At 52.6% G+C, this 26,970-nt stretch overlaps 1 protein-coding gene across 5 annotated transcripts in view; it reads left to right on the forward strand.

Moving 5' to 3' along the window:
* Nucleotides 1–26,970, forward strand: part of SPTBN4 (spectrin beta, non-erythrocytic 4) — an 80,513-nt gene that overhangs the window by 17,454 nt on the left and 36,089 nt on the right. For 3 of the 5 annotated variants that reach the window (XR_011561559.1, XM_070771046.1, XM_070771048.1), the window contains exons 7-18: nt 1,279–1,394; nt 4,067–4,179; nt 4,279–4,466; nt 4,541–4,658; nt 5,081–5,239; nt 5,975–6,277; nt 7,059–7,209; nt 10,950–11,889; nt 13,418–13,555; nt 17,011–17,761; nt 19,639–19,841; nt 24,100–24,190. Coding sequence is in view for 2 of the 5 variants with exons in the window: in XM_070771046.1 (XP_070627147.1) it covers nt 1,279–1,394; nt 4,067–4,179; nt 4,279–4,466; nt 4,541–4,658; nt 5,081–5,239; nt 5,975–6,277; nt 7,059–7,209; nt 10,950–11,889; nt 13,418–13,555; nt 17,011–17,761; nt 19,639–19,841; nt 24,100–24,190 (3,271 nt within the window). In the remaining 3 variants the exon portion in view is untranslated. Of the gene's footprint in view, nt 1–1,278; nt 1,395–4,066; nt 4,180–4,278; nt 4,467–4,540; nt 4,659–5,080; nt 5,240–5,974; nt 6,278–7,058; nt 7,210–10,949; nt 11,890–13,417; nt 13,556–17,010; nt 17,762–19,638; nt 19,842–24,099; nt 24,191–25,551; nt 25,670–26,858; nt 26,937–26,970 lie in introns of those variants that run through there. The other 2 variants (XM_070771049.1, XM_070771050.1) reach the window with 2 other exon arrangements.

Consider the following 26,970-nt stretch of genomic DNA (forward strand, 5'->3'; position numbering starts at 1 on the left):
TAGATGTGTGCACACCTGCATATACTCATTCACATATACAACTTCTACATGGACCAGCTGCTTGGGTGTTCCCAGGATGGGCAGCTCACTTGCTATGGATGGTCGAATCTGGTGTGTGCACAGCGCCTCCTCCTCTCAGAAAGTTCTTCCTCACAGTGAGCCCCCAAGTCCCCCTTCTGGCTCCCTGCACACCCACCTATTCCTGCTTTAGGGTCTGGTGCCGAGGTGGCTGAGGAAGGGTTCCCAGATAAATTACACCCACATCATGATCCATAACCTGGAGGAGGGCATGGCAACCCACTCCAGTACTCTTGCCTGGAGAATCTCATGGAGAGAAGCCTGGCCAGCTACAGTCCATGGGGTTGCAGAGTCGGACACGACTGAAGCGACTGAGCACACACGCATGTGATCCATAATAACAAGTCTGTTCATATGACAGATAGGGGAAACTGAAGACTGGAAGGGACTCGCTTCCAGTGTGAAGGAAGCCAGAACCCACATGTACACACTCATGTATACGGGGAGACCCAGCCCACCTACATGCCCATCAACCCACAAGCTCTAACTGGAGTCCTGCTAACAATGGGAACGTCACTGAGTGTACCCGGAATGTTCTAAGTGCTTTCCAATAAGTCGTTCAATATTCAGTGAGCCTATAGGCAGAGCCTATTTTTCTCCCCTTTTTACAAAGGAGGAAATGGAGGCACAGGGCAAGACAATAACTCACTCAGAGTGACAGCCAGGAGAAGGCTGGGTTGGGGTTTGAGTCAAGAGGGTGGGCTCTGGACCTCACACTTCCAAGGCTACACAATGCAATACAGAACCCACCCACATAGACACGTGAGTGTCATTGTCAGATGTACATGTGAGCTTCCCTGGTGGCTCAGATGGGAAAGTGTCTGCCTGCAATGTGGGAGACCTGGGTTCGATCCCTGGGTTGGGAAGAGCCCCTGGAGAAGGAAATGGCAACCTACTCCAGTACTCTTGCCTGGAAAATTCCACGGATGAAGGAACCTGGTAGGCTACAGTCTATGGAATTGCAAAGAGTTGGACACGACTGAACGACTTCACTTTTCTTTACACATGCCCTCACGCAGAGCTCGCCCCACAGCTACATGGTACGCAGACACGCACCAGTACACACGGCTTTCCCCTTGGCCGGGTTGTGCGCCTCCTGCCCTCGCCCTGGGTGGGACTCAGACAAAGATGTCTTTTCACCCGTTTGCCCACCGGCTTTGGAGCCTGCCTGCTGCCTGCCTACTCTGTGCCCCTGCCCAGGCCCGATCTCGTGGACTTCAGCAAGCTCACCAAGTCCAACGCCAACTACAATCTGCAGAGAGCCTTCCGCACGGCTGAGCAGCACTTGGGGCTGGCACGTCTCCTGGACCCTGAGGGTGAGCCCTGCACGGCGCCAGCCCGGGTTTCCTCCTGGGGGACTCCCAAATCCAGTGCTGCCCCCACACTCAACTGCAACATCATCCCAAAGCCCAAGATCATTTCAAATTTAACTCCCTCCCAGTCCCCACCTCTTCCTCATCAAGAATCCTACCCGCTTCCAGGCTCCATATCTGCTACTTTCTCCTTCTCTACCTTTTTTTTTTTTTGGCCACTCTGTGGGACTCGCTGGATCTTAGTTCCCCAATCAGGGATTGAACCTGTGTCCTTGGCAGTGAAAGCCTGTAGTCCTAACCACTGGACTTCCGGGGAATTCCTGTTCATCTCTGTCTCAAACCCAACCCTATCTCCATTCCTGAGTTCAACTTAACCCTCCTTCCCCAACTCTATCCTTTAAAAAAAAAAAAAAACTTTTTACTTTTGTATTGGGGTGTAGGCAATTAACAATGCTGTGATAATAATAGTTTCAGGTGAACAGGGAAGGGACTCAGCCATACAAACACACGTATCCATTCTCCCCCAAACTCCGCTCCCATCCTCCGCTCCCATCCAGGCTGCCACAAACATTGAGTGGAGTCCCATGTGTTATACAATAGGTCTTTGTTGGTTATCTATTTTAAATATAGCAGTCCCAACCCCATCCTTGGGCTTCCCTTGTGGCTCAGCTGGTAAAGCATCCACCTGCAATGCGGGAGACCTGGGTTGGGTCCCTGAGCTGGGAAGATCCCCTGGAGAAAGGAAAGGATCTGCACTTCAGTATTCTGGCCTGGAGAATTCCATGGACTGTATAGTCCATGGGATCCCAAAGAGTTGGACATCACTGAGCGACTTTCACTTTCAACCCCATCCTTAATCACCTTCCTGCCAAACCCGACACCCCCAACCCCAGCCCCATCCCTAAAGCCAACACCACCCCCAACCCAATCTCCAACACTATCTTCATTCCCATCCCCAGCCCATCCCTATTTCTTCCTGGATCCACAGCTCTGCCCTCACCCCCAACCCCTTCCCATTTTCAGTCTGTCTCCAACCCCACCCCTGACTTCAACCTCATTCCAAATTCATGATCACACCCAATACCAGCCCCCCATCTCTAGGGTAATGGCCGTGATCATACCCTACCAATCCCCTGTATCTGGAATAATGGTTGCTTCCTTTTTCTGAGCCCCTACAGTGTGCCAGGCACATGGCTGGAAATTGTATCAACACTGTTCCCTGTCATCCTCACACTGATCCAGTTGGATAGAAGTCATCAATCCTGTCTTAAACTGATGGAAAGGAAGGCTCAGAGATGTGGAGTCACTCCTCAGGCATCACACTGAAAACCCAGTAAACAGTACTTTCTGATTCCAGAATTCGGGGACTTAGTCATTCCTCTGCCCTGCCTCTTACAGTGCCTGGCACATAGTGGGTGTTTATTGGACGTCAGTTTTATGAGGTGAAGAAGAATCAGGGCCAAGTATGATCCTATGCACTCAGTGGGTAAATTGAAATGATAATCAGGATTTATTGAGCTTCTCCTCTATGCCACTATGCGTATTCTCCACTATGAGTATTCTCTCTCATACTCATAGTGTTCTTAGGTGCCAGGCACTGTGACTATCCTTACTGTAACAACGTGGAAACTGAACTCAGAGCAGTTCGATCTATTTTATTAGGATATTGAGTGAGTAAGTGGTCGAGTTGTGATTCAAGCTCAGGCTGCCTTCAAAGCCCATGTCCTTGACCTCAAACTTCATATACCATTCATATACTTAGTTTATGTATTTTTTGAGCTTCTGCTGTGTGCTGGGCATGGCAGGGACAGTGGTAAAAGACAGGCATAGCCCTTGTTCTCATGGAGCTCAAACTCGATAAAGACACAATCACACAAGGCAATATGTAATTAGAAACTGGACTTCCCTCGTGGTTCAGATGGTAAAGAATCTGCCTGCAATGCGGGAGACCTGGGTTCGATCCTCTAAAGAAGGGAACTCTCCCCAGTATTCTTGCCTGGAGAATACCTTGGACAGAGGAGCCTAGTGAGTTGCAAAGAGTCAGACACAACTGAGCTACTAACACACACACACAGTTATAAATTGTGATATATTCTAGAAGGAAATGATAAGAGGCCACGAGGAAGAATAACAGGAAGAGATCATGTCTAGACAGGATGAACAGGAAGGCTTACTTGAGGAAACTTGAGTGGAACCCTGAAGGGTGAGTGGGAGTTTGGCACATGGAAAAGGGAACAGTGTTCCAGACAGTGAGAACAGCAAGTGCAAAGGTCCCGAGGTAGATAGTAGAATGAATGGTGTGTCCAAGAAATCGCTATAGATAATTTCTCCATGGTAGTGTATATGTGTCAGGTACTATTTAATCCATGAAGTAGATCCTCACTGGGCAGATAAAAAAACTGAGGAACAACACGGACTTCCCTGGTGATCCAGTGGTTAGGACTCCACACTTCTGCTGCAGGATTACGAGTTTGACCCCTGGTCAGGGGACTAAGATCCTGCATGCCGCTTGGTGTGGTCCAAAAAAGAGACAAAGTAAGGAACAGAGAGGTTAGTTATCTTGTCCAAGGTTGCACAGCTAGGAAGACTGGGTTCTCCCAACCTCCACTCAGTATGTTTGATCTCTCTGTCAGAGTGCTCGTCATCATGCTCTCCCACTCTCCTTTACCCCTCAGATGTGAACATGGAGGCTCCCGATGAGAAGTCCATCATCACCTATGTGGTCTCTTTCTACCATTATTTCTCCAAGATGAAGGCTCTGGCTGTGGAGGGGAAACGGATTGGAAAGGTACACGGGGCCCAGGAATGGGGTAGGTGGGAGCCTGGGAACCATACGGGGCTGCGTCTGGGATGAGACTGACCCCCCTCCCTTCCTCTGCCGGGCCAGGTCCTGGACCAGGTGCTGGAGGTGGGGAAGATCATTGAGCGCTACGAGGAGCTGGCAACCGAGCTGCTGGCCTGGATCCACCGCACCGTGGGCCTCATCAGCAACCAGAAGTTTGCCAACTCATTAAGTGGGGTGCAGCAGCAGCTTCAGGCTTTCACGGCCTACTGCACGCTGGAGAAGCCTGTCAAGTGAGGCCTGGCTCGGCAGGGAGGGTGGCAGGTGTGGGTGTGGAGGCAGGGTTCCTGAGCTCAGGCCCCTTCAGGTTTCAGGAGAAGGGAAACCTGGAGGTGCTGCTCTTCAGCATCCAGAGCAAACTGCGGGCCTGCAACCGTCGTCTCTACGTGCCCCGGGAGGGCTGTGGCATCTGGGATATTGACAAGGTGAGTTGCCCTGTGAGGTTGTATAGGTTGTGCACTGCTCAAGGGAGCTCTTCACATTGCAGATGTCATGCATCTGACATCCATTCTGATGGTTTTTCCAGGAGTAAAGGGTCATGAGGAAGCAAGATTTTTTTTCCAGTGTGTGCAAAGGTGCCACAAGTGCTGAGCATGACCTCAGACAGAGAAGCCAAGGCCATTAAACTGTGGGGAATTATTGGAATCTTATTTATTTATTTGGCTGCCCCAGGTCTTCACTGCAGCATGTGGGATCTTAGTTGTGGCATGTGAACTCAGTTTCAGTATGTGGGATCTAGTTCCCTGACCAGGGGTGGAACCCAGGGTCCCTGCATTGGGAGCACAGAGTCTTAGTCACTGGACTACCAGGGAAGTTCTGAGTTGTTGGAATCTGACTGCCTCTCTAGGCATGGGGACAACTGGAGAAGGCAGAACATGAGCGAGAGGCTGCCCTCCGGGCCGAGCTGATCCGGCAGGAGAAGCTGGAACTGCTGGCCCAGAGGTTTGACCACAAGGTGGCCATGCGGGAGAGCTGGCTGAATGAGAACCAGCGCCTGGTCTCCCAGGTACAGGGCGAAGGGCTTGGCTCCGGGGGAAAGGGAGAAAGGGAGAGGCTGATGGCCCTGGGACCAGAAAGGGAGACTTCTTGATTTCCTAAGCAACAGAGAAGTGTTGGATTAGTCTCCTGGGTGACAAATGAAGGTGGGATGGGAGAATTGGTTTCCTAAGTGACTGGTGGGGGAGAGATGTGGGCCTGCTCTCCAGGGTAATAGGAGAGTGAGGCTGGTCTCCAGGGTAACTAGAGAGGACAGAATTAGTCTCTTTAGAAATAAGGAGAGTAGTTAATTATCTCTTAAGTGACAAAGGAGGTTGTTATCAGGTGTCCAGTGTAACTCAGAAGGATAGAATTGGTCTCCTAAGCAACAGGATAGGGTAGGCCTGGTCCTCAGTCTCTAAGGAAATGGAAAGATGGGGCTTGTTTCCTGGGTACCAGATTTAGGGTTAGAGATGTAACCTGGAATGGTGGGGCTGGTCTCCAGGGTAACTGGGGGATGATGAGACTGGTCTCTAGGGTAACTGGGGATAGTGGGGCTGGTCTCCAGGGTGACAGGGAAGGTTGGAGATGGTCTCCAGGGTAACTTGGGGTGATGGGGTTGATCTCCAGGGTAACAGGGAAGGATGAGACTGGTCTCCAGGGTAACAAGAGCAGGTAGGAGAGTTTCCAGGTTCATACAGAGTCAAGGTAACAGGTTAACTGCTGAGTCATTATGGATGGGCATCTGTGGCCTGCCCTGCCCCAGGACAATTTTGGATATGAGCTGCCAGCGGTGGAGGCAGCCATGAAGAAACACGAAGCCATCGAGGCAGACATAGCAGCCTATGAGGAGCGGGTGCAGGGCGTGGCAGAGCTGGCCCAGGCCTTGGCAACTGAAGGTTACTATGATGCCCGCCGGGTGGCAGCCCAGCGTGACAGTGTCCTGCGCCAGTGGGCCCTGCTGACCGGGCTGGTAGGTGCCCGGCGGACACGGCTCGAGCAGAACCTGGCTCTGCAGAAGGTCTTCCAGGAGATGGTGTACATGGTGGACTGGATGGAGGAGATGCAGGTAAGGGCCAGATCGGGGACCAGTGGTGGGGGTGGCATACCTGGAGGGGAGGAGGGGTCCTTACCCCGAAAGAATTGTCAAAGATGGAGAGGGAAGAGGAGAGAGACAGAAAGAGGTAACGAGAAAGGGAGACAAAGAGAGTGAAAGATACAGAGAGAGACACAGAGGCAGAGGAAGAATGTATGAGAGACAGAAAAATACCCAGAGAAGTAGATAAAAAGACACAGTAGTACGGAGACAATCAGGGACAGACAGGGACAGAGATTAAGTCAGAGGACGATTGAGACAGTTTCAGAGAAAGAAATCAGAGAAAAAGAGAGCTGGAGAAGCAGACCCAAAGGTATCACCAGAAATCTATTAAAAAATGGCTACAGAGGACACACAGGAAGATGGAATCCGTTTGAGAAAGAGAGAGAGACCTACGAGAGAGAGAGAGCTGGATACAGAGCGAGATGGAGATAAGATGATGGAAGCAGAGGGAGAGAGAGATACAGACACAAGCCATGGAGAGAAAGAGATAGGAATCGAGATGGAGGCAGAGAAATATAAACAAGAAAGGATGAAGGCAGAGAGAGAGACAGAGGCCAGAACTATGGAGATGATGGAGCATCCAGAGAGACAGAGATGGAGAGAGGTGATGACAGAGACATGGAGTCTGAGACAGAGATCAGAGTTCAGGTGATGGAGTAGAGGAGTGAAGGCTGGTGTGGGCGGTGGGTGGAAGGGGGAGTGGCCTGAGGGCTGATGCCCAAGCTACACTCAGGGCAGCTCTTACTTGTAGGCTCAGCTGCTGTCCCGGGAGTGTGGGCAGCACCTGGTGGAGGCGGAGGACCTGTTGCAGAAGCATGGACTGCTGGAGGGGGACATCGCAGCCCAGAGTGAGCGGGTGGAGGCCCTCAATGCTGCTGCCCTGCGTTTCTCACAGCTGCAGGGTGAGTCTGGGGTTGAGGACTGGGGTGGAGACTTTCAGGGCTTGTGCTAACAGAAGCAGAATGTCAAAAAAAAAAAAAGAAGCAGAAGACGCAGAATGTCTCCTGAGATACAGATGAAGAAGTGAGCTCCCCGTCTTTGGAGGCATCCAAACACCAACTAGGATCACACTCCATCAGGGATATCACATGGGAAATTAGTGCCTTGAGTGTGAGGCTGGTCCACATGACTTCTTCCTGCTTTGAGATTCTGCAGTAATAGTTCACAGTTTTTGAGCATTTGTTATGTGCTAAGCCTTTCACAGTGGGGTCTCGGTGAATACCATAAAAAGACTGGGTGGGTAAGGCAGTTATTGTCAAGGCCTGTTCAGAATCAAGTGATAGAAACTCAATTTCAGTTAAGGAGAACAAGGGAAGGTACTGGCTGATGTAACTAAATGTGTAAGAAGGGTTGAGTTTTGCTTCAGGTATGGCTGGATCCAGGGATAGTTCAATGATGCTTTTAAGACTCCACCTGTCTCCAACTCTAGTGTTCATGTCTGTGTCACTATTGGGCAGTCCCTCCCCTTGTGGTGTAAATCTGGGACCATCCAGCCCACATTTACATCCCAGCAGCTTCATAGATCCAGGGAGACAGGCCCCTTTCTCCCAATATTCTGGCAAATGGCCCAAGATGGGTTTCATTAGCCTGTGGTGGGTTCCATTCCTACTCCTCAGCCAAGTATTATGGCCTGGGGCTATATACATGATCTAATTGGCCACATCTATGTGACATGCTCACCCAGGGCCAAGAGTGGGGTCAGCTCTCTCCAAAGACATGAACTGAGAAGGGGGCAGGGATGGGATGCCATTAGCAGAAGCAGAGGCATGGATGCCGATAGGCAAAAACTTAGACTGACTCTAGAAAGAGTCTCATTTTAGTGATGTCAACACCCTCCAGCTAAAGACCACCAGGAGCCCTGCTGTAGTCAAATTAAGCTTGATTTGCATGCATGGGAGTGTGGGGACCATGGGGCATCTTAGTAAGAGGATGTTAAGAGGGGCTCATTGTAGGACGTGGGCTTGTGTTAGGTGATTTGGGATAATTTAATGTAGTGTATTTTGCTGCAGGTTGGATGCTATCAGGAAGTGGGGGTAATTAAATGATTGTGTGTCTTAATCATTTTTAACCAGGTGGTGGGAGGAACATGATTGGCAGGAGTGGTTCACCTTGGCCAGGCGTGGGTAGGCAGGCAGGTGACTGTCTTGTGGTTTGCACAGTGACCTTGTTTTGTGTGCAGTCAGACATGATTGTGGAATGGTCTTGTCTTCATCTCCATCATGATTGCCGAGTGGTCTTTTTTTTTATATAATTTTATCTATTTATTTTTTGGTTGTATTGGGTCTTTGTTGCTGTGTGGGCTTTTCTTTAGTTGTGGCGAGTGGGGGCAAGTCTCTCGTTGTGGTGCACGGGCGTCTCATTGTGGTGGCTTCTCTTGTTGCTGAGCATGGGCTCTAGGGCACGTGGGCTTCTTTAGTTGTAGTTCCCTGGCTCTGGAGCACAGGCTCAATAGTTGTGCCTCATGGGCTTAGCTGTCCTGTGGCATGTGGGATCTTCCCAGAGCAGGGATCAAACCCGTGTCTCCTGGATTGGCAGGTGGATTCTTTACCACTGAGCCACCAGGGAAGCCCTGCTGAGTGGTCTTGTCTGATGTTTTGTCTTGTGCAACTGTGTATGAGTGCTGACAGCATCAAGACTGCTTTTTTCTTTCTCACTGATGAGGAAACTGAGGTGCAGAGGTGCAGAACTGATAAGAGGGTTTGGAGGCTGATCTGTCTCACTTCTTTATCTGGAGCTAAGGCCCTTGGGAATCCTGGTGCATTGTTAGAAAATGAAGAGGCTTTCCAGCTTTCAGGGGCTACCCAGGTGGTGTAGTGGCTAAGAATCCTCCTGCCAGTGCAGGAGATGTGGGTTCGATCCCTGGGTTGGGCAGATCTCCTGGAGGAGGAAATGGCAATTCACTCCAATATTCTTGCTTGGAAATTTCCACAGACAGAGGAGCCCAGCATGCACACACACTCCAGCTAGCAGGATGGTCGGGGGAGTTTCTCACTCTCATGGCCTGGGATATGTCCTAAGAGCAAATGTTGAGGTCTCCTTCCAAGTCCCGGTGCAGGCATCCCCATCCTGGCTCAACCCATCACCAGCCTCACAACCCCAAGAGACATCATTCATTCGTCATCTTTCACCCTTCATTCTCGTGGATGTTTGTCCAGGAGGCTCCCCCTGTCTTTTCCTTGTGAGATCTCAGCGCCCAGTGATGATGCACCAGCAGTGCCGTGGAAACAGCAAAGAGGCTAGTGTAGGGTGTGTGTTGTCATGGTGACGGGAGACAGCAGTGTGTGTGTTGTCATGGTGACGGGAGGCAGATCTGCCTGTGAAATGGTCCAGAGTTGGCCTCCTGATGTACCACTTCTTAGCTGATCCTGAGCAAGCAGCTTCCCTCCCTGAGTGTGAGTTTCTTCATTGGCAAGATAGAGCTAAGGAGGATACTGGCCTCATAGGATGGTTGTAAGAACTCAGTGACATTGGGTCAGAGTAAGGGCTGGATACATGGACGCCACTGATGTTTATTATTCAGTTGGGTGCCTTGGAATTTGGGTCAATTTCAGTGAGTGTCCAGCAATGCATAAACCTCACATGCCATCTAGGGCAGTGTCTCTCCCACTGTTTTGACCCAGTAAGAAATACATTTACCTCATGACCCACAGTTCACAGGCACATGTCCAGACACAGAGACACAAAGCCTTTGGAAAACAACGCTTCCCCCTACTTCTCATATTTTCTATTCATTCTACTCTATTCCATTAAAGAAATGCTGACTGCCACCCATTAAGTTAATCTCACAGTTCTCAAACCAGAGGTCCAGGTGTGTGCATGCATGCTAAGTCACTTCAGTCGTGTCCGACTCTTTACGACCCCATGGACTGTAGCCTTCCAGGCTCCTCTGTCCATGGGGCTGTCTAGGCAAGAATGCTGGAGTGGGTTGCCATGCCCTCCTCCAGCAGATCTTCCCAACCCAGGGACTGAAACCACGTCTCCTGCCGCTCCTCCATTGCAGGCAGGTTCTTTAAGAGGTCCCAGGAGGAAGGTGAAATATTTGAAGATAAAAAGGAGTTTAGGTCATCACTGGGTTAAGAGATAAGATGACAGAGGATGAGAGAGGAGAGTCAAAACATAGGTTAAGAATAAAGAGGTTTCATTTTGTCAATTGCTGAAGGAAAAACACTGCACTCACACTAACATATAAAGATTCTAGGATTCTCTGAGTCTCCCTTTCCATTCCTCATTCAGTCAGTAAGTCACCGTTTTCACTAAGTGACTGCTCTGGGCTCCACCATGTGCTGAGCAGTGGTGGGAACATGGTCTGATGGAGACAGCCCCAGGTCTTGTCCTTACGGGGCTCCCACCCCAGTGGGAGAGACAGAATGTTTGCAACAGCCCAGAAGGGTCAGAGGTGGGATGAGGGAGTCACAGGCAGAGTGGCCCGCGCTGGGATGGGGGAAACAAAGAAGCCTGGGAGAGCCTGGTAAGGTGCTTGCTCCAGATTTGAGGTGTTGGGGAAGGCTGCCAGGAGGAGGGGACGCATAACCTGACATCTGGTAAAGTCGGGCCAAGGACTCGGCCGATAGCCTGTACCACGCTCTCTTGGGCGGCTCCTGGTCCGTGCCCAACCTGGGATCTCCCCCTTTCCGTGGCCCAGGTTACCAGCCCTGCGATCCGCAGGTCATCTGCAACCGCGTGAACCACGTGCACGGCTGTCTGGCGGAGCTGCAGGAGCAGGCGGCCAGGCGGCGCGCGGAGCTGGAGGCCTCGCGGAGCCTGTGGGCGCTGCTGCAGGAGCTGGAGGAAGCCGAGAGCTGGGCCCGCGACAAGGAGCGCCTCCTGGAGGCGGCGGGCGGCGGCGGCGCGGCGGGCGCAACGGGCGCGGCGGGCGGCGCACACGACCTGTCCAGCACCGCGCGCCTCCTGGCGCAGCACAAGATCCTGCAGGGCGAGCTGGGCGGGCGGCGGGCGCTGCTGCAGCAGGCACTGCGGCGGGGCGAGGAGCTGGCCGCGGCGGGTGGCGCCGTGGGCCCGGGCGCCGAGACGGTGCACCTGGCGGGCTTGGCGGAGCGCGCGGCGAGCGCGCGGCGGCGCTGGCAGCGGCTGGAGGAGGCGGCGGCAAGGCGCGAGCGGCGGCTGCAGGAGGCGCGGGCGCTGCACCAGTTCGGAGCGGACCTCGACGGGCTCCTGGACTGGCTTCGCGACGCCTACCGCCTGGCAGCCGCGGGCGACTTCGGCCACGACGAAGCGTCCAGCCGCCGCCTGGCCCGCCAGCACCGCGCGCTCACAGGGGAGGTGGAGGCGCATCGCGGGCCCGTGGGCGGCCTGCGGCGTCAGCTGGCGACACTGGGGGGAGCCAGCGGAGCCGGGCCCCTGGTGGTGGCACTGCAGGTGCGCGTGGTGGAGGCCGAGCAGCTGTTCGCAGAGGTGACCGAGGTGGCTGCGCTGCGGCGCCAGTGGCTGCGCGATGCCCTCGCTGTCTACCGCATGTTCGGCGAGGTGCACGCGTGCGAGCTGTGGATTGGGGAGAAGGAGCAGTGGCTGCTGGCCATGCGCGTGCCCAATTCATTGGACGACGTCGAGGTGGTGCAGCACCGGTGAGCGCGCACCGGTGGGACTCCTGGTCCCCTTCGTCCCGCACGCAGTCTCGATTTCCTTGATTCAACAATTTTTCCATGTTCACACACTTGGAACCAGTGTGTGTGAGCTTAGTAGCTCAGTCGGTTCCGACTCTTCGCGACCCCATTGGACTGTACAGCCCACCCGGCTCCTCTGTCCATGCGGTTTCCCAGGCAGAAATTCTGGGATGGGGTTGCAGTTCCCTTCTCCAGGGGATCTTCCCAGCAAAATGGGAATGATATTTACTGGTCGCAACCTCATGGGCTCCTGGAGAACAGTAAATGTGCAAAATAGTTAGCAAATGCCTGGGTCCAGGGAGCATTCCAGGGGCGTTTGCTGCTATTCCTGTGAGACTTACAGTCACTTGGCTATATTAACCTCCAGAGATGGCCCAGCATGTTCCCTCCCCTGGGACTCCCATCCCTAGATGGGAAGGATGTTACCCCTTGCATAGATGTTACCTCCCTAGCGAATAAAACCACTCTGACCCTTGTCACTTTCTCTTCCCTCACCTCACTTTACATTTCTTCATAGCAGTTACCACCCTGGGACATATTAGATACTAATTTACCTGTTGGCAGACTTAGAGATGGGTCATTAAGTCAGGGGATGGACCTTCTGCACCCCTCTCTCTGAGCATATTCATCCATCCACTCATTCAGTGGATACTTATTGAGCCCCTGCTCTGTTCCAGGCCTTGGGCTGGGCATTGCTGGAAACACAGGCCTGGTCCCCACTGTTACTGTGCCCACAGTTACCTAAGCCACAGCCTTGGACATTGTTTTAAACAAGGGAAGACCATAGCCAGCTTAAAACGGTTCTCCCTGGCTGCCACGTAGAGGGTGGGCTGGAGGGGGTGAGAACGGTGGCTGGGAGCCTAGAGAGGCAGCTAGGGTAGGGGCTCAGGTAGGAGAAGACAGGACTGGACCAGGGCAGGAACCCAAGAGGACAGGCCATGGGGGCAGACAGGCTTTGGGGGAGTATTTGTCCAAAACAGAGCCCAGGGCTCTGGCCTAGGGAATGGCCAGGGTTGCGGCGGGGGTGGGGGGTGGGGGGGGCGGTGTGGGAAGGAAGGGAGGGGAGCTGTCCCTGGGATGGAGACCCAGAGGAAGAACAAACTAGGGGAGATGTTGAAGCGAGTGAGAATCACAGCAAAGAGTCCAGACAAAGAGCACAACAGGCTTTAAGATGGGGGACAGGCTCAAAAGGGATAATGTTGAGGCTGGAGACAGATGTGGGACTGATGGGCTGCGGGCAAGGGCGGAAGCTGTGGGGATGGGTGAGATGGACCAGACAGGATGTGAGCGAAAGCTGAGAGGGCCCAGGGCAGAGCCCTGAGGGACCTAACACTTAAGTGGCAGGTAGAAGAAGAGGAGCCAGCAGAGGAGCCTGAGGAGATGAGGTTGAGAGTTCAGAGGAGAACCAGGAGAAGGCAGTTTCACAGAAGCCAGTGAACAGGTCCCCAGGGTCCAGGCCTCACTGACCGTGTCCATCCTTCTTCCGCAGATTTGAGAGTCTGGACCAGGAGATGAACAGTCTGATGGGCCGTGTCCTGGATGTGAACCACACGGTTCAGGAACTGGTGGAAGGAGGTCACCCCAGCTCAGATGAGGTGCGTTCCTGCCAGGACCACCTCAACAGCAGGTAAGTGGAGCCTGGGGCTGAAAGTCCTTCTGAGTCCCAGGCCAGTTCCTCTTATCATTCTTTTCCCCAGTTACTCAACTATAGAGGTCAAGAATGTGCCCTTTCAAATTCCTGAGATGATAAGGTTGTTGTCGTTGTTCAGTCGACCCCCTGGATCCCAGCACCCTAGGCTTCCCCATCCTTCACTATCTCCCAGAGTTTGCTCAAACTCATGTCCATTGAGTTGGTGATGCTATCCAACCAGCTCATCCTCTGTTGCCCCTTTCCTCTCCTGCCCTCCATCTTTCCCAGTATCAGAGTTTTTTCCAATGAGTCAGCTCTTTGAATCAGGTGGCTAAAGTGTTGGAACTTCGGCTTCAGCATGAGTCCTTCTAGTGAATAAGGGCTGCGGGCCGCCTAGTAAATTAGCAAAATCTTGAAAAAAAAATGATAATGCCCAGTGTTAGCGATGATGTGGTAAACTGAGGATAGAATACATTTCAATGGGCTCTTATTTACTTGTTCAGAAATGATTTATTGAGAATCCACTAGCTACCAGGAATTTTTCCAAGCACTTTTTTTTTTAATCTCCCAATATCCCAATTGCCATAGTAAAGTTTCCAGCATTCAGAACTCTTTAAGAATAGTAACCAGTTAAATCTTTCCCCCTAGAACACTACAAGTAGCTCTTGCAAGGTAGGATTCATAGATGAACACATAGATCCAGAGAGGTGAATTCCTTATCCAGATTTACTCAACCTAGTAAGCAGGAGTCAAACCCAGTTCTGCCTGAATCCAGAGCTGAGGCCCTTGACCACATATTGCAGTCTTCCCAGCAACTCTGTGGGGGTGTAAATACCCATATAAGAAAGGAGGAAACAGGAGCTCAGAGAGGTAAAGGTGGCCTAAGGTCCCATGGGAAATTAGGTGGGGATCAAGCCTGAATTCGAAGTTGAATTTGTCTGACTGCAGACTGTGCCCTTAATTGCTGTGCTGAGATCCCAATATCCAGTGATTTCCAAGCCTCTGTATCCTCAACAATCCCAGGGCACCAGGGCCTAAAAAGATAATCACAGCTAGTGATTTATGGAGGAGAAGGCAATGGCGCCCCACTCCAGTACTCTTGCCTGGAAAATCCCATGGGTGGAGGAGCCTGGTAGGCTGCAGTCCATGAAGTTGCTAAGAGTCGGACACGACTGAACGACTTCACTTTCACTTTTCACTTTCATGCATTGAAGAAGGAAATGGCAACCCACTCCAGTATTCTTGCCTGGAGAATCCCAGGGACAGGGGAGCCTGGTGGGCTGCCGTCTATGGGGTCGCACAGAGTCAGACACGACTGAAGCGACTTAACAGCAGCAGCAGTGATTTATGGCATTTAGTGAGATGATGCGCCAGTGCTTTAGCCACAAGAACTCATTAAACACCTAGTGAAGTGGACATAATTATCTGCCTTTTTTCAAATGAGAAAACAGAGACGACAATGATTTGCCCAAGTTCACGTGGTGAATCTGGCCAGAGCAGAATTTGAACTTGAGCCCTTCTGATTTCAGAGTCCTAATCTCTGCCCTTGTGCTGTGTCCATTCAAGAGGGGACAGAGAGAGAGTTAAGAAATAAACAATAAAAGAACAAGATATTTGGAGAATTGTAAAGATTCATGCAAGGAAACCAAACCAGTCAAACCTAAAGGAAGTCAACCCTGAATACTCATTGGAAGGACTGATACTGAAGCTGAAGCTCCAATGCTTTGGCCACCTGATGCAAAGAGCTGACTCACTGGAAAAGACCCTGATGCTGATAAAGATTGAGGGCAGAAGGAGAAGGAGATGACAGAGGATGAGATGGTTGGATGGCATCACCAACTCAATGGACATGAGTTTGAGCAAACTCTAGGAGATAGGGAAGGACAGGGAAGCCTAGCCTGTTGCGGTCCATGGGGTCACAAAGAGTCGGACACAACTTAGCGACTGAACAACAAGACAATGCAGGAAATAGAGTGACCTGGTAGGGCATAACTGGGGCTTGGGGGTGAGTTTAGATCGTGTCATGACATTTTGAACTGGGCCCTCAAAGGGGATGAAAAGGATCTAGCCACAGGAAGAGTATAAATGGGGGAGGGGAGGGAGGGTAAGCATTCCAGGCCAGGAGCACAGCCAAGGCCAAGGCCCTGAGGCATAAAGGGGCTTGATGTGGTCCCGGAGTGTATCCCCACTCCTAGCTAGCAGGTACTGTTTGAAGTGCTTCACGAATCATATCAATAACTCATTTGACTCTCACTGCACCCCTGTGAGGTCAGTACTGTGCTATGATTGTGTGCATTTTACTGGTGGGGAAATGAGGCACAGAGAATGTTGCCAACCAAAGGGTACACAACTCAGACCTGACTCTGAGCTTGACACTGTTCGGCAGTATCATCACTTGCTTGAGGGCACAGAACAAATTAAAAAAAAAAAAAAAATCTTTTGACGGCACCTACAGGTCTTAGTTCCCTGACCAGGGATCAAACCTGTGCTCACTGCATTGGCAGTGTGGAGTCTTAACTACTGGACCATGAGGGAAGTCCCATAAATTTATTTTAGGATAAAATAGGTTTGACTCAGCACCTGGCTTATAGTACATCTCAACTACTATTTATTGCATCCAACATATTATCTGACGTCATAAGCCAACAGATTTCACATTCTTTGGTTCCAGAACCCTTTGCATGCTTAAAAGCAATTTAAAGACCCCCAAAGAGCTTGATTAATGGGTTATATCTGTCAGTATTTACTATATTAGAAATTAATACTAAGTAATGTAAAATAGTAAGTCGTTAAAATAACAATAATAAACTTACTATGGTAACATAACTTTTTAAATGAAAAAGTGACTATTTTTCAAAACAAAAAAATGTAGCAAGAAGAATGGTGTTGTTTTGCATTTTTAAAAAATTGTTATTTACTTTGGCTGTGCTGAGTCTTTGTTGAGGTGAGAGCTTCTCTAGTTGCCTATGTGGGATCTTAGTTCCCCCACCAGGGAAAGAACCCGGCCCCCTGCATTGGGGGCTGGGCGTCTTATCCATTGGACCAGCAGGAAAGTTCCTGTTTTGCATTTTTGCACATCTTTTTAATGTCTGGTTTAAGAGAAGGCAGCTGAGTACTCAGGTCTGCTTCTGCAATCAGTCTTTTTCCTGTAGCTTTTGGAAATCTCCACAGTACACTCGGCACAGAATGAAAGTGAAAAGGCAAATAGCGTCTTAGCATTTTGATGAAGATAGCTTTGCCCTCGCTCAGGTTACATTTTGAGAACCGCTGTTCTAAGCAAATGTGCCCGGCAGAGTCCATTTTACACAGGCAGGAACTGGGGCCCCGGGAGATAAGGATGACATTCCAAGGTCACACAGTGGCTGGGTTCCACCCAGGGTCATGGGCCCTCCACACCCAAGGGTGGGGGCGGGTCTCCATCTTCCTTACACTGCCCTGCTTCTCCTGGGCAGGTGGAACCGCATCGTGGAGCTGGTGGAACAGCGAAAAGAAGAGGTGAGCGCGGTGCTGCTAGTGGAGAACCACGTGCTGGAGGTGGCGGAGGTGCGCACCCAGGTGCGCGAGAAGCGGAGGGCTGTGGAGAGCGCGCCCCGGGCGGGCGGCGCCCTGCAGTGGCGCCTTAGCGGCCTGGAGGCGGCTCTGCAAGCGCTAGAGCCGCGCCAGGCGGCCCTCCTGGAGGAGGCGGCCCTGCTGGCTGTGCGCTTCCCGGCTCAGGCTGCGCGGCTGCATCAGGGTGCGGAGGAACTGGGCGCCGAGTGGGGCGCTCTGGCCAGCGCGGCTCAGGCCTGTGGCGAGGCGGTGGCGGCCGCCGGACGCCTGCAGCGCTTTCTGCACGACCTAGACGCCTTCCTGGACTGGCTGGTACGCGCCCAAGAGACGGCGGGCGGCGGCGAGGGGCCCCTGCCCCGCAGCCTGGAAGAGGCAGACGCGCTGCTGGCGCGCCACGCGGCGCTCAAGGAGGAAGTGGACCAGCGAGAGGAGGACTACGCGCGCATCGTGGCGGCCAGCGAGGCGCTGCTGGCGGGCGACGGCGCGGAGCTGGGCCCGGGCCTGGCACTCGATGAGTGGCTGCCACACCTCGAACTTGGTTGGCACAAGCTGCTCGGCTTGTGGGAGGCGCGCAGGGAGGCCCTGGTCCAGGCGCACGTCTACCAGCTCTTTCTGCGCGACCTACGCCAGGCGCGAGCGGTGCTACGCAACCAGGTGCCCGCTTCGGGGGTTGGCACATGTGGGTGTCTGAGGCCGCAGGGGATTTCGGGAACAGAAAACTCTATGGAGGAGTGTGTTTGCGGGGACCACTGGGTTCCTGGCGTACCTCATGCTGCGGGGGTGGGGGAGGGGCGCGGGTATCTGGTATGAATAGCTGGGTTTGTGAATAATCCGGTGTGAACAAGTGTGGGTGTGTGTATAACAGAATTTGAGTATTACGATGGGGAGTAGGGTGTCTTAGTCTGGTAGAAGTGACTAAGAGTTTGTGGACTGTTCTGAGTGAGTAATGCACTTGGACGTTCTTTGGAGTGACTTCCTGGGTTTGTGGGTTATCTGGAAGGAAATAAGAGTATGAGTTTGATTGGTGATGGTTAATGGGGTTTAAAGAAGCTCTTGGGGTGGATAACAGAGGATGAAGGTTATGGCAGGAAGGTTCAGGTTGAGGGATTCTTGTGGTCAGTAAATGATTGTGGATTATGTGGCTGTGGGGGCCTAAATTAGCAGACTATCTTCTTCTTGGGAATGGCAGATTGTCTGCACAGCGTCACTGCGTTTATTATGGCTTGAGGAATCAAGTGCCATGGTTATCTGGGAACAGCTGATCCAATTCAAGGATCTTTCTGCGACGGGAACCAAGTTTGAGGATTTGGACACGATAAAAATACCTAGTTTTCAGATTGTCCAAGAGTAGGTACCAGCTTTTAGGAATCATTTTAGAAAACATGGGCTTCCCAGATGGTGTTACTGGTAAAGAATCTGCCTGCCAATGCAGGAGATGCAAGAGACGAGGGTTCAATCCCTGGGTTGGGAAGATCCCCTGGAGGAGGAAATGGCAACCCACTCCAGTACTCTTGTCTGGGAAATCCCATGGACAGAGGAGCCTGGTGGGCTGTAGTCAGTGGGGTCACACAGAGTCAGACAGGACTGAGCAGGAGCACCTGTTGGAAAGCATGACAGCCTGTGCTGGTGTCAAGAGAGAGCTGGCTTAGACGGAGGGTGAGCTGGAGGAGCAGACAGCAGGCCCCTGGAATCATGAGGTTACTAAACACTGCAAGCTGAGGTGGCCTTGAGACACTCATTCTGACCCACCCATGTTACCAGTTAGAAAGCTAACCCCAGAGAGGGAAGGAACTTCCTTGAAGTCACATGGCACCTGGTAAGTCTTCATCAATTAATCAAATACTTACGGAGTGCCTACGCTATATCAGGTGCTTTTCTGGAGCTGAGCACAGAAGAAACAGAACACAAAATCCCATCCTCATGTGGCTGGCATTCATGTGTGTGTGTGTGTGTGTGTGTGTGTGTAGGAGATGGAGGAGATGATAAAAAAGTAACTGCGTATATAATATCATGTCAGATATATGCTATGAAAGGATTTCCTAGGTGGCTCAGTGGGAAAGAATCCACCTTTCAAGCAGGAGACTTGGGTTCACTCCCTGGGTCGGGAAGATCCCCTGGAGAAGGGAATGGCAACCCACTCCAGAATTCTTGCCTGGAAAATCCCATGGACAGAGGAGCCTGGCGGGCTACAGTTCATGGGGTTGCAAAGAGTCGGACACAATTTAGGGATTAAAGAACAACAACAAATACGCTGTGAAAAATAATAAAGCAGAGTAAAGGGATAGCTGCGGGGGCGGGGGGAGTGTGGAGAGGATGATACTTTTGACAGAAGGTCAGAGACCTGAGGAAAGTGAAAGAGCCAGCATGGGGATATCTGGAGGGAACAGCATGGGGCAAGGACCTGACGTGGGGCCACGCCTGGCACGCTCAATGCTAGAACCTAGTGAGCAGGGGAGAGCAAAGTGGAGGCTGGGCAGTCTGGTCCTGAATGGAGCAGGGCCGACCAGAGCCTCCCCGTCCTTCATCCCCAGGAGATGGCACTGTCAGGTCAGGAGCTGCCGGGCACCGTGGAGTCGGTGGAGGAGGCGCTGAAGCGGCACCGCGATTTCCTCACCACGATGGAGCTGAACCAGCAGAAGATGCAGCTGGCCGTGCAGGCTGCCGAGGGCCTGCTGAGACAGGGCAACGCCTACGGGGAGCAGGCCCAGGAGGCTGTGACGCGGCTGCTGGAGAAGTAGGTCCCTCAGACCCCAGGGGCCCAGGGGCTGGGATTCAGCACAGAGGAGGGGTGACGAGGCCAGAGTTCCCTTTCCTTCCATCACACTTCTGCTTCTCTGTCTCTGTTTTTTTGGCCGAGCCATGAGGCTTGTGGGATCTTGGATCCCTGACCAGGGATCGAACCTGTGCTCCCTGCAATGAAAGAGCTGAGTCCTAACCACTGGGCCTCCAGGAAATTCTCTCTCTGTCTCTCTCTGATTTCTACTTAATTCCATATTGCTTTAGATTTGATTTAAGTTGATGTTGGTGAAAAGGTAACTTGTGATTGATAACCCCAAAGCTGCAGAAGTCTGTACTGTGAAAAGTGTCTCTGCCAAGCCTGCCCTCAGCCTGGAATAGCAGGACTGGTTGTTACAATGTTAACATCTACTGTGTGTCAAGCACTATTCTAGTTCAGTTCAGTTCAGTCACTCAGTTCTGTCCCACTCTTTTCAACCCCATGAATCGCAGCACGCCAGGCCTCCCTGTCCATCACCAACTCCCGGAGTTCACTCAGACTCACGTCCATAGAGTCAGTGATGCCATCCAGCCATCTCATCCTCTGTCGTCCCCTTCTCCTCTTGCCCCCAATCCCTCCCAGCATCAGAGTCTTTTCCAATGAGTCAACTCTTCGCATGACGTGGCCAAAGTACTGGAGTTTCAGCTTTAGCATCATTCCTTCCAAAGAAATCCCAGGGCTGATCTCCTTCAGAATGGACTGGTTGGATCTCCTTGCAGTCCAAGGGACTCTCATGAGTCTTCTCCAACACCACAGTTCAAGAGCATCAATTCTTCAGCGCTCAGCCTTCTTCACAGTCCAACTCTCACATCCATACATGACCAATGGAAAAACCATAGCCTTGACTAGATGGACCTTTGTTGGCAAAGTAATGTCTCTGCTTTTGAATATGCTATCTAGGTTGGTCATAACTTTTCTTCCAAGGAGTAAGCGTCTTTTAATTTCATGGCTGCACTATTCTAGGCCCTGGGCAAAACAGCAACCCTTCCCTTCCCAAGAAATATTCCAGCCCCCAGGCAGTGACAGGGAAGCCTGGTGTGCTGCAGGTTGTGGGGTCGAAAAGAGTCACCATGGGGTCGCAAAGAATCGGACACCACTTAGCGACTGAACAACACGACACCAAGCAGAGTCCTTTACAGGATTTCCTTCAGGCCTGCTTCTTTCTGTCTGTCATTGCTGTTTCTACTCGTCCTCGTGACCCCAGCTTTCTCCTCTCTGGCATGAGTGAGGCCAGAGGAGAGCCTAATACTCCTCTGTCTTTTGTCTCCTGATGGAAATCATACCCCGTCCCTCCACCACTGTGCAGAGTCCTGAGACCCCAGCCCCTCATCTGTCTGGCTCTGGCATCCTTTTTCCCTAAATTTATTTGGGAAATGGATGGTGGAGTTTCCTAAAGGAAACTTGTATGGGGATTCTCATCCTGAGGAAACAAATTCATGATCTAGTGTCCCCAACTCCAGGCCTGGCACCTTCTTTCTTTCACTCCATGTTTCTTTTTTTTTTTTTTAATTGTATTGGCTTTATTTGTTTATTTGGCTATATCAAGTCTTAGTTGCCACACACAGGATCTTCACTGTATGGCACAGACTCTCTAGTTGTGGCACACAGGCTTAGTTGCTCCAAGGCATGTGGGAATCTTAGTTCCCTAACCACGGATCTAACTCAAATCCCCTGCATTGCAGGGCAGACTCTTTAACTGCTGGACCACCAGGGAAGTCCTTCACATTTCTTGAGTATCTACTCTCCGCCAGGCTCTGCAGAATCAGGAGGAGGAGCCTGGAGGGCTGTTCTTTTGAGTCGCGCCTTTCTTCCTTTGAAGTCATTACTTGTTTCTTTTGTTCTATTGTTTATTCATTTATTCTTCAGCCAATTAAACAGGGACTGAGTCCATGCTGTGTTCCCGGCTCCTTGTGGGGCAGTGCCGGGCATCCCCTGGTAATCGGGTCAGAACACGATTCCATCCTTTACAGAGCTCTCATGCCATCTGGCAAGAATGGCCAAGAATGGTCAGAGCCGGGCTGGGGGAAGCATGGGCAGAATGGGCAGGTCCAGGATGGAAGAGGTGCAGGGGTCTGAGGGAGCCCTGGGGTCAGACAGGGCCAGGTCCCAGTCCCAGCTCTGCCTGTCAACCTGTGAGATTCAGGGCAAGTCACTTCTCTCTCCCCATGGGCCTCACCTCGCCTGGAACCTGGCCCTGCCCTGCGTGAAAAGATGTTCTTGCGTTTTGTCTGCATTTGGCACATGAGGCTCAGAGAGGGGAACAGACTGGCCAGAGGTCACAGCTGTTTTCTCACCCTCCAGGAGACAAAGGGTTTCTCTCATCCCTGGGACAAGTTGGCTGGTGAAGGCCTGGAGGGACTGAGTTCAGTTCCATTTCAGAGGCATTTCCTGTTTCCGGAGCTGAATCTGGGCGGGACGGAGTCCATATTCTGCTTGTCTCTGGCTCTTCATGTTCCTCCATTCAGCTGTGTGCTCGGTTATCTTTGTAACTTCCTCTCACATACTCCATCACTTTGCCTCCATCTCTCTGTAATCTATGTATTTGTCTCCTTCTCTCTCCCTGTTTTTTCTACTTATATCTACATCTGTCTTTTCTGCTGCCTCTCTCTTTTTCTCAGACATTTTACTTCTGTTTCTGCCCTCCCTCTTTCTCTCTGCCTGTCTCTCTTTCTCTGTCTTATAAAATTAATTTTTGGCTGTGCCGGGTCTTCATTGCTGCTCATGGGCTCCTCTTGTTGCAGAGCATGAGCTCTAGAGAGAGGGCTCAGTAGTTTCAGTGCATGGGCTTAGTTGCTCCGTGGTGCATGGAATCTTCCTGGCCCAGGGATCAAAGCTGTGTCCCCTGCATTAGCAGGCAGATTCTTAACCACTGGGCCACAAGAGAAGTCCCCTCTATGTCTCTCTTGCTTTCTTTCACTCATCAAATATGTATTGAGCACCTACTGTGTGCCAGGCCCCTTTTTTAGGTATTGGGGAATACAGGGGTGAGCAAAACAGATAAAAATTCCTGCCCTCGTGGAATGACATCCTACGAGGAAGACAGGATAAATACGGGATATATACAGTGTGTTGGATAGTGTTAAGTGCAAAGGAGAACGTTAAAGAAAAGAAAGCCAGAAAGTGTTGGGCAGCGGTCAGGAGGGGTCTTGCTAAGAAGGTGACATTTAAGCACACTTTGAGGGGAAGAGTGTTCCAGGCAGAGGAAACAGCCAATGCCAGCCAACACTCTGAGCTGGGAGTTGTTTGTTCAAGGCACATCAAAGTGGGACCCTTTCAGCCCTCTCTGCCAGGCCTCTTGGGCGCTTTGCCTGCACTGCAGGCAGGAGGCCAGGCTGCCTGGGGCTGTGATGCCTGCTGGCTCCGGGTTGGCGGGGCCTGGGTGCAGCCTGGCCAGTTCACTTAGACCAAGGGCCTGCCTCTCTTTGCCTCCCTACGGCTCCAGCCCTGCTCTATCCATGCCCTGCTTTCATCCCTCTTTCCAGCTCTGTTGCAGCCGTCTGGCTGGCTGGCTGTGTCTTACTGGTGGCATCTTGCCACTTCTCTACCTGTCCCTTTCTGGGCTCTCCCTCCCAAGACTCCCTCAGCCACTTTCTTTCCCTCTGCTTCCTTGTCTACGGTGGTCTCTTGCTCTCTGTCTCTCTGGCACTACCCCTGCTTCATTTCTTTTTCTCTGTCTTTTCCTATTTTCTCTATCTCTGGGCCTCTTTCTTCGTCTCTCCTGAGTCTCTGTCAATCACTCTTTCTCGAGGTCTCTGTTTCTGTCTGTCTCTGGTCTTGTGTGTGTTTCTGTTTGTCTCTCTAGGTCCTTGCATCCTTCTCTGTCTCTCTGAGTCAGTCTGCCTCTCCCTCCTGATCTTTCTCTCTAGGTGTCTCTTGTTCTCTAAGTTTTTGTCTCCCTTGGTATCTCTTACTCTGTCTGTAGATCTCTGTTATCTCTCTCTATGGGGTTGTGCCTCTCTAAGTGTCTGTATTTCTTTCTTTCCAGATGTCTACCTGTCTCTGTCCCTCTCTCCCTCCCCTCTGTCCTCTCCAGCTCTGTCTCTGGCTTTGCCCCCACTGATGTTTCTTTGCCTTTCCTCACATCCCCACGTTGCTCTCTCGCTCGATTGTACATATGCCCCAGGTTCTTAGCCCTGCCAAGTTCGATGCCCTCACAGCCCTGCTGCTAGCGCCCCCAAACTCAGGCTTCCCCCAACTCCTATCTCCTCATCCCCAGGAGCCAAGAAAATCAACTACGGGCCCATCAATGGATGCAGAAGCTACACGACCAGCTTGGGCTGCAGCACTTCCTCCGAGACTGCCACGAGGTAGGAACTCTAGCCGAATTCCAGCTGTGCTGGGCACTGGGACTTCTTCGCTAGGGAGGAAAGTGCTCCAGAGCAGAGGCGTGGTGGGGGCAGGGACGCCCCGTCTAAGTGGGTCGCGGAGCGATGTTCACCTGGCACCGCCAGGAGGCGTGCGCATCCTGGCCTCAGTGCGCATGCTCCTCAAGTCCCTCCGCCCACGCGGGCGCGGGGAGGGGCCTTGGGCGCCCCTGGCAACGGCGCGCGTCCGCGCCCGAGGGTCCCGCGGGGACGCGCGCTGATCTCACCTTACCCGCAGGAGATTCGTGAGAAGTGCTTTGCCGGGGAGAGGGACCAGAGACAAGGAGAGGAGTATGCGGGGAGGCGCGGGTGGACCAGAAATCCAGAGCGCAGTTTCGATCAAAGGTGGTCCAGGACCAAGGCTTCACCCCTTTAAAAGCGTCCAGGAATCAAGCTCTGCCCCTTTGGAGATGATCTGCACACCCATTAGGATCTCCCCAAAACAGAGGTGGTCTAGATCCCTTTCTTCATTAGAGACGACTCAGGAGATAATGTTGCCTTGCATTCTATAGAAACTACGCTGGATCCTGACCCCATAAGAGATGGACCCATGAGAGATGGCCCAGTAAACATTTTCCTAATCCCAAACAGAGATGATCCTGGTCTCACCTATCTACCTGACCCGGGATAATTAGCAACCCCTCCACGAAGACACAGTACAAGTTTTCTGCAACCAAAGATGGTTCAGGAACCAGGTCCCAGTCCCCCCAGTCAAAGATGATTTGATTCCCGCCATGGTGAACCCCCGTGTTCCACTCCCCCCGCCGCCCCCCACCCCACCCATGAAATGGTTAAGGGCTTCCATCCTCTCCTCCCAACTCAAGTTCGTTAGAGATGGGTCTGGGACTCGAACCCACTAGAGATAGGTTCGGGTACTCCCTGTCCCCTGCCTTTTTCCCACTGGGAGAGTATTCTGGACTGAAGTCTTAAATAAGAGTCCAGGCCCCCTCCCACATTTTCCACTCCTGTATATCTGAGATAGCCAGGAATCTGAGCCCCTTCCCATCAGAGATGATTCAGAAGCTCACCCCCCCTCACATCGCTGGGGTAAGCCAGGCTCCAGCCTACCCCCCAGCCAATCTCCGCCGCTGTTTGGCCCTGGAGCCCCTTCCCCCTCTCGTTAGATTGTTCTGGACCAAGCCCAATCATCTGAGATGGCGCAGAACCCCCGCCCCCCACCCCACGCTTTAGGGAGGGTGATGATTTCTCCACCCGCATCTGGGGCCCGGTAGGGAGGCGGGCACCGAGGCAGGCAGGGGGCGCGCGCGGGCGGGCGCGTTGCCGCGGCGCGGGGGCGGGGGAGGGGGCGCGCGTCCGCCGGAGACTCAGCCGTCACCACCGCTGCCGCCGCCGTCGCAGTGGAGGGGCGAGAACCCGCCCGCCCGCCGCAGGGACGCCCCATCAACGCCTCCGCCACTTCAGGTCTCGGGGGCGCCCAGGGGAGGGGGCTGATGCGCGCCCCCGCTGAGGCGGGCGGGGTGGGGGGCGGGTAGGGGGCTTGGGCGCGTGCTCGCCCGCCCGCCGCGGGAGGGAGGGAGGGGCGTAGGCGGCGCGGGGGTGGGTCAGCTGGGCGCTGGGCGCTGGGACCCCAGCCCCGGGGAGGGGCCCAGATGCCGGGAGCTGTCCGCGGTGCTGCTGCGGGTGGGACTGAGGGGCCGGGTCCCACGGGATAGTATCGGAGATACGGGACTTCTAAGGCTACTCCTGGGGTAGTGTGGGTTTGCCCTGGGGATTAAGGGGATCCCAACCTCTCTAGGGGCCTCTTCTCTGGGTAGTGGGGCATCTGAGATTTGCGCTGAGGTGGGGGAACTCTCAACCTTTGAAGGGATTCTTCCCTGGTTCTTTCGGAATCTGAATTAGCCTTAGATGATGGGGGCGAGTCACTTTTGCCGGGATCTGCCTTGGGCGATGAGGGTCTTGGACTTGTTCTGGGTTTGGAGTGCTCCGACTTTGGGGGCTTTTCCCCCAGTTATTTGGGACTCTGGCTTTGCCTTCAGTGATGGGGGGGTCAGTCACTTTGGGGGGGGGCTTTACTTTGATGACGGAGTACCTCTCCTTCAGGGTCTTTGCTTTCCCTGTGAGCTGTGACTGCCATTGGCAAACTCTTCCCTGTTATGTGGGGAATCTGTGAATAGCGTTGGAGGATTCAGCATTTGACTTGGCTTGTGTGTGTGTGTGTGTGTGTGTGTGTCTATGTATGTATGAAGGAGTCTGAAACTGTCCTGGACCCCTGGGGAGCACATGCCCAGGGGACAGAGTGATGTTTGGCCGACTGGGAATTTGTCCTTGGCTATGACTGCAAGCTAGAGTCCATGGGTTGTTTTTTTTTTCCAAGAGGGAGGAGGAGAATCTTGTGACTGAGGGGGGAGGAGAAAGAGGAGGAGCAAACTGTCCAGGTGCCAGGTTTGGTCATGAGTGGGGAGGTTCCTGCTTGAGGGACAAGTCTTATTGGAAGGGAAGGGTGGCTCAGAAAGCAGCCTTGTGATTGGTCCTGCTGAGAGTAGAGAGAAGGGCCCACTCCTGTTGCTTGTGTTTGGATGACTGATTTTGTTGGGAAGTGGGGGCACTAGAACTGGCTTTGGTTTGGGAGGGGGGTTGGCTACAGAAGTTCTCTCTGGTCCATGTTGGAGAGTCTGATCCTAGATTTGGAGTGTCTCCTTTGGGGCAGACTCATTTGGGGAGCCAGAAGGTAGCCCTGATGCTTGCATTTGGGGGGTTGGCTT

This window comes from Bos indicus, chromosome 18 (genome assembly GCF_029378745.1).
Source record: "Bos indicus isolate NIAB-ARS_2022 breed Sahiwal x Tharparkar chromosome 18, NIAB-ARS_B.indTharparkar_mat_pri_1.0, whole genome shotgun sequence".
Classification (NCBI taxonomy): Eukaryota; Metazoa; Chordata; class Mammalia; order Artiodactyla; family Bovidae; genus Bos; species Bos indicus.